Source organism: Chenopodium album, chromosome 10 (assembly GCF_948465745.1).
Source record: "Chenopodium album chromosome 10, dcCheAlbu1.1, whole genome shotgun sequence".
Taxonomy (NCBI): Eukaryota; Viridiplantae; Streptophyta; class Magnoliopsida; order Caryophyllales; family Amaranthaceae; genus Chenopodium; species Chenopodium album.
Genome location: NC_137843.1, coordinates 61,551,064 through 61,563,257, shown reverse-complemented (window position 1 = coordinate 61,563,257; position 12,194 = coordinate 61,551,064). Strand labels below are relative to the sequence as shown.

The 12,194-nt window shown below is 30.1% G+C and overlaps 1 protein-coding gene across 1 annotated transcript; it reads left to right on the top strand.

Annotated features, from left to right (window-relative positions):
• The first annotated feature begins 3,964 nt into the window (after positions 1 to 3,964).
• On the top strand, positions 3,965 to 10,022 carry LOC145564490 (transcription factor bHLH118-like). Its single transcript, XM_081624786.1, has 4 exons — positions 3,965 to 4,695; positions 5,007 to 5,417; positions 5,541 to 5,645; positions 9,582 to 10,022. The coding sequence occupies exons 1-3, from the start codon at positions 4,288 to 4,290 to the stop codon at positions 5,598 to 5,600; spliced, it is 879 nt and encodes a 292-aa protein (XP_081480912.1). The 5' UTR covers positions 3,965 to 4,287; the 3' UTR covers positions 5,601 to 5,645; positions 9,582 to 10,022.
• Positions 10,023 to 12,194: the final 2,172 nt, after the last annotated feature.

The window sequence follows — 12,194 nt, the reverse complement described above, 5'->3', positions numbered from 1 at the left end:
CCCTAAAAGAACGACTTATTTGGCCTAATTTTAGTCCAAAAAAGAATGACCTATTTGTTTTTCCCAACATCTTTTAAAATCACAAAATTACCAATATATTCTCAAATATTTTTGTCATATAGCTCTTCTCCCTATCTTACCCTTATATTTTTTCAGATCTTTGTGCTATCTCCTCTCTAAATTTCTAAACTTTTTTTCTCTCTCCTGCCACCATTAATTTTTCTTGTGTTTTCCAATACATTTGTACTTGTAAATTATTGATGACTTGTGCTTTCTCATATATTTGTACTTGCAAATTAAGTTTTTTAATACCCGCGAAATCAACCCAAATGAGTCGTTCTTTCGGGGACGGAGGGAGTAACATTTTACACGAGACAATGTCTTAAGAGATCAACTAAATAGGTATAGATTACACCCCATTAATTAACAAACAGGAAATTTGGACCATTTTGAATAAATTTATAAAGCTATTAACCTATCAACATCTGGTTTTCTCAGTTTCACCAGTAAAATACAACATATTTGCTTACATGTGGGTTATTCGTGGTATCTCAACATTGAATTGTGTAAAATCTTGTCTAATTACAATTCAAGACGGAATTTGTCATTTTGCCTATTACGCACGTTTCTAATTAATACAGCAGTAAAAGGGAAAGTCCTAGTGAAAGCAACACCAGACAATGATGAAACAAGCAAGAATAGTTTAACATCAGCTACCTGCATCGCATCTCTTATTCTGAAGGTGATGTTAGGTTTATACTATCTGCGGCTTCAAAACATCCACCATATTAAGTACTTCGTCGTCAAATGTGCCATCCCCCACTTGTCTATCACTTGTTACATACTTCCTCCGTTTCTTTGTACTTACAACACTTTCCTAAAATGGAAATGTCAAAATACTTACAACACACTTAAATTAAAAAGTTGTTTTGATAAAAGTAGTAGTATTTCCCTTATTTTAATCACATGACCCACTAAATTATACTCCTAACCATCTCTCACCCTCATTTTAATTGTATTAAATCACATGAGCTCCACTTTTCTTATATACCGTGAAAAAGAATGTGTAGCATGTATATAAAAATGGAGGAAGTATGTACTATTCTTTGATTACACATATTCTTTATTCTTTCATTCATCTCAATTTATTTAACAATTTGATTTTTTTAAAGTCAAAATAATTATTTTACTATTAATATCTTTAATTTAATTACGAGTTATAAATAATACTATGTAGAATTGTTTTTAATCATTTAAGTATAAAAGTATGTCATAATACGAATTTATTGTATTGCAAAATATAAAAGTATCTTAGAAATGCAAAGGGTTTTTATTTTTATTTAATCATACCCACTTTGAATCTTTCTTTTTCGAGCATCTTTACCCTTGCCCTTCCTATTTTCTATGTTGACCACTTTCATATTATAAAATTTTAAATGACCTCACTAAAATTAAATAATTTATACAAGTAGGGTATATGTTGTGAGAGTATACTCACACTTTCGCCCTGTTGGTTTAATGGAAAATATTTTCAGTGGAAAAATAGTTTTTATGGAAAACTTATTTTCAAGAAAAAACACAATTACAAATTAGTTTTCCTTTGTTTGGTTGCATACAAGAAAAGTTCAAAAAAATAAAAAATAGGAGTGGAAATGTAAGGATGAATGAGAGGGAAGTAAAAAAGGAGGTAAGAAGGAGAAAGGAAAATGTGGCTTCCCTTGTTTTGGGAAGGAAAATGTTTTCCATCATTAAGGATAGAATTTTCGACCCTTGGAAAATTTGTTTTCCACCCCTTAACAAATCAAACAAAGAAAAATGGGTAAAAAATGGAAAAATCATTTTCCATGAAAACCTTTTCCATTAAACCAAACAAGGCCTCTGTTGCATATACTCACTCTGTTTTCGAGAATTCAATTCACATTAACTTTGAGTCATTTCAAAAAGTTTGAGAAATAACGGAGGAGTATAAATTATGGCTTTAAATTTGATAAAGTTGATTTTTACTAGTGACTAAGAGAATCTAAAATGGTATTACTCCTTGTTTTAGAGTATAGTATGAAAATTTGACACATTAAAATTGTATTTAGGTGAATTACCCTACAAAATCTCATATACTAATTAATATGATGTATCTTTTCTAGCATATATATATATAATGAGTATAATTGGCGTTCATTATTTGACAAAAACTAAAACTAAAATAAGGAGACTAGGCTATGTTTAGCTCACATGATTTAACCTAATATGAATTTTTCTAATTTGATCTGATTTTCATATTTGACAAAACTTTGACCTAATAATTTGCACCATATTTAGGGTTTGTTCTCTTCAGCTTAAGTTAAGTTCAATTTAGTTCTACTCCAATCAGTTCACTTCAGTTCAACTCCTAATTTTCTTCTTTCATAAACAATTCATTTTAGCTCTATTCAGTTTAGTTCAGCTCCAATTAGTTCAGTTCAGTTTAGTTCAGTAAATCGGAACAGGCCTTTAAAGACTAAATAATTTAATTTAGTTCAACATTGGGGCCATTTAATTATTAACAGTGATTTGTTGCAAAATGGGTGAACAAAATGAGATAAACAGTTAAATGGGGGTGGTCCCTGTACCAATTGCTGCTGCTCTGGATGGATATCAACCACGTGAGGTTTGACAATGCAATTTTATTAATGGATTATGGAAAGCAATAACCAAAAAAAATTGATTTTTCCTTTTTTAAAAATTAATTTAAATTAAAAAAGAGTAGTATTATTATTGAGTAATTTATGGTGTACTCTCCATAAACATTGGGATGTGAATTATTGACTTTTGGTTGATATAAACACTCTACATAGGACAGACCATTTACCACGGAAATATGCCGGAATAAAAGCACAGAGGAATTGAAGATGGTCACTTCACTTTCCACTTTGGTTGAGATAGGGTTTGCTTTGCATTTCATCATTTGGATCCCATTTTGGCCATTGTGAAAAAAAAAATTATATATGTGGCAAAGTGCTCTCTTAAACACTTCTTTTGTTAGCTAGTTTTATTTTGATGATTGTCCGATCAAAATAAAAACCTTATGTGAGAGGACTTAGTTAGGGTGACCTCATCTCGTTTTGTTAGTTAATTTGTGGTGTCTTGTTTTGGGTTCGTTATAACCTTCTTTGCTTTTTATAAAAAAAAGTTTTAGTTTTTAACAGTTCTGTTGAATGAGGTTATTCTTAGGATAACGATTTTAATTTGTGAATGAGGAGTCATATTTTTCATGAAAATTAAGATATTTAAGGTCTAACAATACAGATGTGTGACTCGACATGAGCTTGAGAAACTAAATTAATGTCAGATAATAGATTATTAATGTCAGAGATATTGGACTCACTGTGAGTCCGACTCACCCAATTTTTTTCAATTAAAATTTGAATTTCCAATTAATATTACCTCAATACTATACGGATAAAGACTCGGTTTTGTAGTTGATTAAAATGTACTTTTGTGTAGTACATTAGTACCTTTTATGTAAGAATGATTTGTACTCCTTATATTTTGAACCAATTTTAAACAAATTATAAAATGCCCATTTGACAAAGTCTATTTAATTTGCATTTAAATTTGAGATTTTTTTTGTGTGTAAAAAGTTATGAAAAATTATTCTCTATTGAAAATAATGACGAAGTATCTTTAACACATTACACATATAGTAAGGACATAAACTTAATGAAGTACCAAAACCCAAATAAAAAAAATGATTAGCAACAAGAAAATCTCTTTAGTGACCAAATCAGATCTTGCTAGTGTGTTTAAAATATAATTAGTCCATTATTACTACAAATTATATTAATTAAATGATAACCCTTTCCTTTACCCATTTAAATGATACCCTTATTTAGACAGCTCTTGGTCCACCGTCCATAAAGTTTGATATATAAATGGATGAACATATTTTTTTTGTTATATTAATTAAAAACTATACAATATACATATATACAATACATTATATTATACACCTTATTTTCTTTCTTCTTCTCTTCTTTCTCTTCCTTCTTTTACAGCATTTTTATGGTGCCCATTCTTCTTTCTCTTTGCAATTTGCATCATTTCTTAATCTTATAATCAATAATTAATCCAAACCCAATTAATTAATCAATTAATCACAATTTCTTTTTGCTTGTTAATTGGGATTTGCCACTTATTCAAAAAGATCTCTCAAATCCCCTAACCCTAACTACCAAATCTTCTTCTTTTAATTATTTTTTTCTTATTTACTGAACCAAATCTTCTTGAAGTAAAACTTTTTTGATCTCCTCCATGTTTCCATTTCAAAGTGGTGAGTTATCTTTTCAAATTTCCAATGATTTAGAAAATAATAATAATAATAACAACAATATTATTACTAATACAAATACAAATTTTCTTTTTGAGCACCATATTAGTAGTACTAATGCTGCAGTTGCAGCTGGTACTACTACTAATATTGATCCTGTTCATTATGGTGTTGATTCAAAACTCAAGAGCCCGAAAACACGAAAACCGCGATCCGGGAAGTCTGTCCAAGATAATACTAATGTTAATAAGATTAATAATGAAGATGAGATCAAAGGAAATGATGTTACTAACAAGAAGGTTATTCATCGAGAAGTCGAACGACAACGAAGGCAAGAAATGTCCAATCTTTATTCTTCCCTTCGCTCCCTCCTTCCTGTGGAGTATGTTAAGGTAAATTCTATGAATCTTTCTTTTTCTTTTTGAAAATAAAAAAGGATGTAATAAAAGTCTAAATTACCTAGAATAGTAACAAAAAAATAACAATTTTGGGGGTTTTTGGTTAAGGATAATATAGTAATTTACTTTCATACATTTGTTGTTGTTGAATACTATTAATTCGCAATCAATCATGTTCATGTTTTTTTTTTTTTTTTTTTTTTTTTTGGGTTATGTTCAAGATTAATTTTGTTAAAGCTTGAAAAAAATGTGTTTTGGAATATTTAGGTTGATGTATGTTGATTATCTAGTGATGGGATTTTCAGGGAAAAAGATCGGTATCGGATCACATAACCGAGGCTACAAGGTACATCAAAGACTTGGAGAAGAATGTAAAGGAGCTAGGAGAGAAAAGGGATAGTCTTAAAGACACATTTTCTTCATTAGAAAATCGACGAACTAATAAAAGAGAGAATAATAATGTTGGATGTTCATCATCAAGTAGTACAACCTCTACTACTTCAAGGAGTAGTAGTAGTTGTAGTACTAGAGATTATAATGTCAACATTCATAAATTTTCTAAAACACTTCAGATTGAGATAACCGCCGGAGTTGAAGAGGATGATCCATGTCCAATATCGAAAACTCTCAAAGTGTTAGCTCAAGAAGGCCTTGATGTTGTTAGTTGTGTTTCTAATAAAGTTAATCAGAGGTGGATTTATGTGATTTATTGTGAGGTATATATATAAGTTTTGTTATTGTAGGTTATAAACTTTGGAATCATTTTCTTGTATTATATCAATTTGATCAGTATTGTGTTGTTGTCGTTGTTGTTGCTGTTGTTGTTGTTGTTGTTGTAGGTTAACGAAGAAACACCCGTCGATTCGTGTCATCTGCGAGAGAAATTGATGAGTGTGTAGTTGTTTCTTCAAGTGATGTATAAGAAGTGGCCCTTTCATACGCAGGTTTGTTCTTGATCTCTTTTTACCTTGCATAAGCTTTCTTTGAACCACTAATTCAATTACTTTATTTAGCAAGTGAGCAGAATGACCTATTTTGTTTAAAATCACAATTTATGCTTAATGTTAGTAAGAAAAAGATAACAAATTTACAAGTAAAGGTGGGAAGAATAATTTGGTTGTTGTAAGATCAATTAATAATTGGGTTATCACCATTTAAGTGTATATATATATATGTGGTAACATAGATTTACTATGTTACCGGGTGTTGCGAATGAAGTGGTTTTACACTTGCAAACCTTAACTTGTTTTGTGCTAAGATTTTTGGCAATACTAATTTTGTCCCTTATTGTATGTGCTCTGCATGTGTATGTAGACTTATGTCTTAACTTTCCCCTGCTTATTTATAGGCTATTCTCGTACTCTTTTTATATAGAGATTTTAAGTACTCATACGTATTTCATATTATTGTGAAAGAAGGTTGTGCATATCTTAACCTCTTTTTACACTTTTAAACCTTAAGTTATTATGAACCATAAATATTCACGGATTTTTGAAAATTCATCAAATTTGTATGTAAATGAGATAGGCTAGGATAACACTTTTGTTGATTTAGCTAGATAGACCTTGTAATTACCATATGCTAAAGATCAGATCTTTTTCTTGCATGGAATCTTAGCTTGCTGTGCTCTGAGAAAATTCCACATCCACAAACATGTCATCTATTGTTTTATGTCTCTTTCTCAACACAAAAATAGTGGCTTGAGATATAGGATGACACACCATAATTAGCTACATACCGTTAAAGACACCATAATATATATCATTATCAACAAGGTCCAGAGTTACAATAATTTTTGATGTTGATACTACATATAGTATCAATAATCGAAAAATCAATGGCTAGCTTTCCTTAACTACGTTGAAAAGTTGATAGGAGTTGTGAGTGTGACGACCCCAAACAGTCCACCATAACAAGTGTAAAACTCAATTGGATGGAGAAATTACTCGTAGCTCCAAGAAATTCAACAACGTGATGGAAAGAGACTAATGATATGATGTTACATGTACGATCCATATTATTGAGGTTTTATCTCAAAATCAATTGGTGATGGAGATGGAAATAATAAGAGGATAGTCTTCCTTGAAGGATTATTGTTGTTACCTGCTGGCATGTTATGGCCTTTTGATAGTAACCTATTAATAAGTTTATATACAATTAATTGGAGATCGATGAAATGATTTTGTTGTAAAAATGTAATGTATATGTGTCCATGGGTTGGAAATAATATGATAGCGCTAGGTAGATAGTATGCATACTCCTTGGTTTATCTTAGAGCAACCGAGGAAGGCTGGAGTGGCATCGAGCCTAAACCTTTGGAACTGAAAGTTCGATCTCCTAGTTCCTAAGTATAAACCTTAGCTTAGCTTCCTACATGAATTGGAATGGTACAGATTTATGGTGTGTAGTTTACAATTTTACAAAGAAAGAGTAGTGCAGATTTGTACGTAGGACATATGTATAAACACAACATCTACAATAATTGTACTGTATGAAAGTTAAGCATGTAGAGGCAGGATTATTTGTATAGTTTGTTGCTCATTATTATATTGAGTTTGTCGAATGTCAAGCAGTACAAACACTTTTCTTAATAAGAGATGCAATACTAGCAGTACAAAACTACAAACAAAATGATAAAAAGGATCAAAATTTGCACTCAACTTGTACATAATTGATCATATTTCAACCTTCACGATCAACTAATGTGTCACTCATCATTTGAAATATTGTCAAATGACTTTGTGCTGTCCTGGAGCAGTACACATCTTCTCAAGTGTTCTTAACTGTTACTTGGAGGGTTGACAAACATTTGATCTCCCCTAATAATTAGCTTAGGTAGAAATCAAACATCATTATTAGCCAATTGATTTTGATTAGTCAATTGGAACATGGTTAATTATTGTGCTTGACAGATTCTTAAGCGATGACAAAATGAAAGAGATAGCTCTTTATTTTACTTGTACTTACTCTAGTATTTTAGTTTAATTTTATAGGATAGTGTGTAGATATCTTCAATTAAGTGTTTATTTACTTTTATTAATTTATTTATTTGGCTTAACAATTAACTTTGGCTTGAGTTGTTACTTTCCAAATTAAAATTATTTTGAATTTTGTCCCATCTTTCTTACCCTTTATACTACGTATATTCAATCTTTAATGAAAGGAAAAAATAGACATTATTTTTTGTATTTTTCCCCCTATATTTACTTCATTTTGCATTTTAATTTCCATCTCAATGACTTTTACTCTAGATCGACCTAATATATATAGGAAAAAAAAAAAGAGCAGATAATTACGAGAACTGTACCGTAGATAAGCTGATAAATAAATTAAAGCATGCAAGTGAAGTAAAAGAGAAAAACAGAAAAGAAAAAACTTTAGTAGATAATTTTATGTTACATATGACGACTATAATAAAAATATTGTATATACAGCTAACTGCTTATATAATGCATGAAAGTTGTATGATGACCCAGATCATCAATGCTGTGAAGTGTTTGACAGGAATTCACTAACTAGAATTTCTGCACGTGATCCAAACTAGCAAGTGGATAGGATATTAATATCGCTTTCTTGATATTTTCTGTGATTGTTTGGTAGACATAGAATACGTACTCAATATGTAAATAAAAAACAATAATATACTGTTCTATAAGAGTGAAATTGTTCGATCATTTGATTGAATGGAATAAAATTTATTACCTCCATTTAGATCTTGCAGTTCATTTTTATCACATATCATTAGATTAAAGTCCTTAATTTATACCATTAACGTGATAATTAATTCAATGAAGTATACTTAATTATATTAAGTGTGTTTTCCAACTTTTAACGTTTCATACAAAAAATATATATATATTCACTTCACCTTAAAATAATTATATTCAGTAAAAATAATTTCAATTCACCAAAAATAAGATGAAGTGAACAGAGTTTAAGTGGTGTTTGTTAGGGTACGTAATACCTCTCATAAAATCTAGTGGCTCATGCATCTGCCCTTAGTCCCTTACATTTACTAATGCTAAGTCCTACCTGCATGAAATGTCATAAATCTGTTAGTGGACCAACTCAACCAAAAGCTTAAATTGATGGTTGAGGTCCAGGAATATATTTTATACTCTATTACGCCCCCTCACACGAGATCGCTTAATATTCCACTTAAAAGTGGGGGGGGGGGTGGATGAGATTCGAACCCGTGACCACTTGAAAGTGGGGGGTGGATGAGATTCGAACCTGTGACCTTTATGTCACGCTAGCTCCAATACCATGTTAGTGGATCAACTCAACCAAAAGCTTAAGCTGATGGTTGAGGCCTAAGAATATGTTTTATACTCTATCAAAATCTCCCTGGACTTCCTTCTCCCAACTAAAAATAAAATTGTTAGTTAAACTTATTTGTTTGTACTTTCCACTACGAGTACTTTTTTTTTTTTTTTTTTTTTTTTTTTTTTCAGATATTATAATTCATGGCATATTAAATTTCTGAGTTTGATCCTTCTATTTATTGATGAACTATTACCATTGATGAATAGGAGACCTAAATTATAGTGATTTCTTTTGCTATATACTCCATACTTTGTATACTCCGTATTATGTGCTACTCATCTTAATTAAATGTGGTAAGCTTGGATAAGTACATATTTCCTTTTTGATAGGGTTGCATTACTATGTATGGAACCTTTATTATTTAGTTGTAGCAAATAGATCAGACGTAAAAGTAGTATATAAAAACACGTACGGTTAATTATTACTTTTAATTAGCTAGCCTTAATATTTCTTAACGAACGTATCATGCATAATAAGTTAGTTTGAAATCGCAAACAAATACAAATGCACATGAAATCTAATGCCATGAATTTAATGTGTTATTGTTAATACAGCAGGTCAGATCCTTTGCATCAATAGTGCACCGCATTATATCGTGTAGTTGGCCTTGGTGATCTTTGCAGTTATGCCATGACATGACTACTACTTCAAGGCTCCAATCAGATCAGCTTTACAAATAAATCAGCAACATTTTGGCAGATAGAATTAATGCAAGAGGCCACTTCATTTTGATTATTTTTTGGAAATTTGTATAATTTTATGGATAGAAAAACTTTTCTTTGATAGAACGATAGGCCTATTTTTCTTAGAGACATTAATTAAGGTAATAGTTATGGTATTACTATCACTTTTTTTTTTGGAAATATTTGTTGTCCAAGGTTTTTCTTAGTATTAAAAAATGAAGTTGGATATATTCTCAAGTCCAATGATTTCAAATAAAAGGATGAAAGGGAAGATGAGAATTCTGGAATTGATGGAGGTGCACGCATTACTGTTATCATATGATCAGGTTGGACTTAATTATTTGTAAATCATATTATTGTAAAGTTGTGTATCTTCGTCAAAAAAAAAAAAAAGTTGTTTATCATCATGTCATGTTGGTCATGTCAAGTTGCTTTGTACTTGTAGGATGACTATTTAATGACTACATAAAAATTGTGGTCACTATATATATTAGTTTTGAAAATTACCATGATTTAAAATGATGGTGGTTACAAAATTTATGTAGCCATTTTAAAATTGTATTATCTTTTTAAGAATTTGCTAATTATACCAAGGAAAAATTGGTTTTGATTATCTCAATTTTGGCTAATTTTCTTTAAATAATTTCGACTTTTGGTAGTCTTGAAATAATACTCCGTACTAACCTTAGGGTACGTGTTTTTCTAATTGATTGATTTCAGCTAGAATTGAGGTTATTAAAAAAAAAAAAGAATCCGTCAAAATTGAGATTATTTTTAGTACTTCACTACTTTGTAAAGGGGAATGAAGGCCGACCGAGTTTAGGCATCAATAGACAATAGCCCAACATATTGGATATCTCACCTAATTCAATAATCAACAATTTTCCTCTTTACAATAAAAATAATAATAATAATAAAAAAATAATAATAAAAAAAAATCAACAATTAAACACAGTAGCATACTAGCATTCCCACCAAATAAAAAAAATTTCCATTTAATTAACATGTGTGCTGTGCTGACTGTGACTACAGTGAATATCTTTTGACTGAATATTCCTTGCTTTGTTAAGGTCAACTTCTCTTCTAAGCACCTCAAAAGCCTTATTTCATGACTTATTCATCTTATATTAATTTCATTTTTAATACTTGCATGTAATTTTTATATTCTGATTTTTTCTAAATTATTTTTTTATAAAGAGAGACCATACAATACAGGTTAGTTCTTTTACATGATTTAAGATCTCTAGCATGACCAACAGAATCTCTACAGGTCACCAAACTTGCATCCATTTTCCATTTTTTGGAATTTTAGTGTTTACCAAATGCGGCAATTTTACTATTACTGACTATATATAGCACATCACGGGTTAAAATAATTGTGAGCCGATAATTATTGTGACCTATTCTCTTTTATAATGTTCGAAATTAAAAAAAAAAAATGACATATTGTAAGGAAATGGATAATGGTTCAATATAGATTAATGTTGCAATACCCCTTCGCAATGGTGTGCTTTTGAATCCATTTTAACATTGAGAACTTTTTTTAGAATGATATGATAATCCCATTGTTATTAATATTTTTACAAGGCATATGTAAATGCGCCTAGAATATCATGAATGATACAAACAACGAGCCTAGTCCAGAAATTTGGTTTTTACAATCAAATCATAGCACATTTATAAAGAGTCAAATAGAGTTCAGAATATATAGTCTTACGAGGACCTACTCTTAACAAACATGCACCTTTCATGAAACATATTTTTTGTAAGAGATCAATCTTGAGGAAAAAAACGATTTGAATATATTGTACTCTATATTTAGAAATTATAAATGGGTTTAGCATGTAAGAGACCCGGCCTACCAACCTACTCCAAAACTTCATTGATCAATTGATCTTCTGGCTCTACCAAAGATTGTTTGACAAACTATAATCATCTTGTTAGATTCTATTAATCAAGATATACATATTAATGATAGATTTAGATCAAATGTCCCAAGATTAATAAATAAAATAATTTTTTATTGATTAGCTCCCATTAGTTAAAGGGTCCTAACACTAGGACATGGACATCGACCTTATCAACAAACCTACTATATGTTGATGATAATATCAATCCTCTTACTAATTGTATTTTGTACTGTAGTAGTATTCTGATTTAGAATACAATAACCTAATTTTGAAATATTGTTGATGTCACTAAACATCAACTATCTTAGATGACCATCAACAATTTAAAGTAATGCTTAGAGCTGGATGGTTACTAAAATTTGTGTATTTAGACCCTTAAATAATAATTCTTAATCATCGTGTCTATTTTGTGCTGAACTGTAAAATTGTGATTTATGTTTGTATATCTCAATGACATATTTACTTACACGATGTACTAGCTAGCTTCAGCGAATTTTTCATATTATTTAAAACTTACATTGGTCTTCTTGATTTAATTTTATACGATCTAATAATTTCATAAGAAATTGTCGAT

What these genes read in the sequence shown, in the direction of transcription:
- LOC145564490 (XM_081624786.1), top strand. Translation starts at nt 4,288, where the DNA reads ATGTTTCCATTTCAAAGTGGTGAGTTATCTTTTCAAATTTCCAATGAT. An exon ending in TTCCTGTGGAGTATGTTAAG is followed by an intron (nt 4,696 to 5,006) that starts GTAAATTCTATG and finishes TGGGATTTTCAG; the next exon opens with GGAAAAAGATCGGTATCGGA. An exon ending in TTTATGTGATTTATTGTGAG is followed by an intron (nt 5,418 to 5,540) that starts GTATATATATAA and finishes TTGTTGTTGTAG; the next exon opens with GTTAACGAAGAAACACCCGT.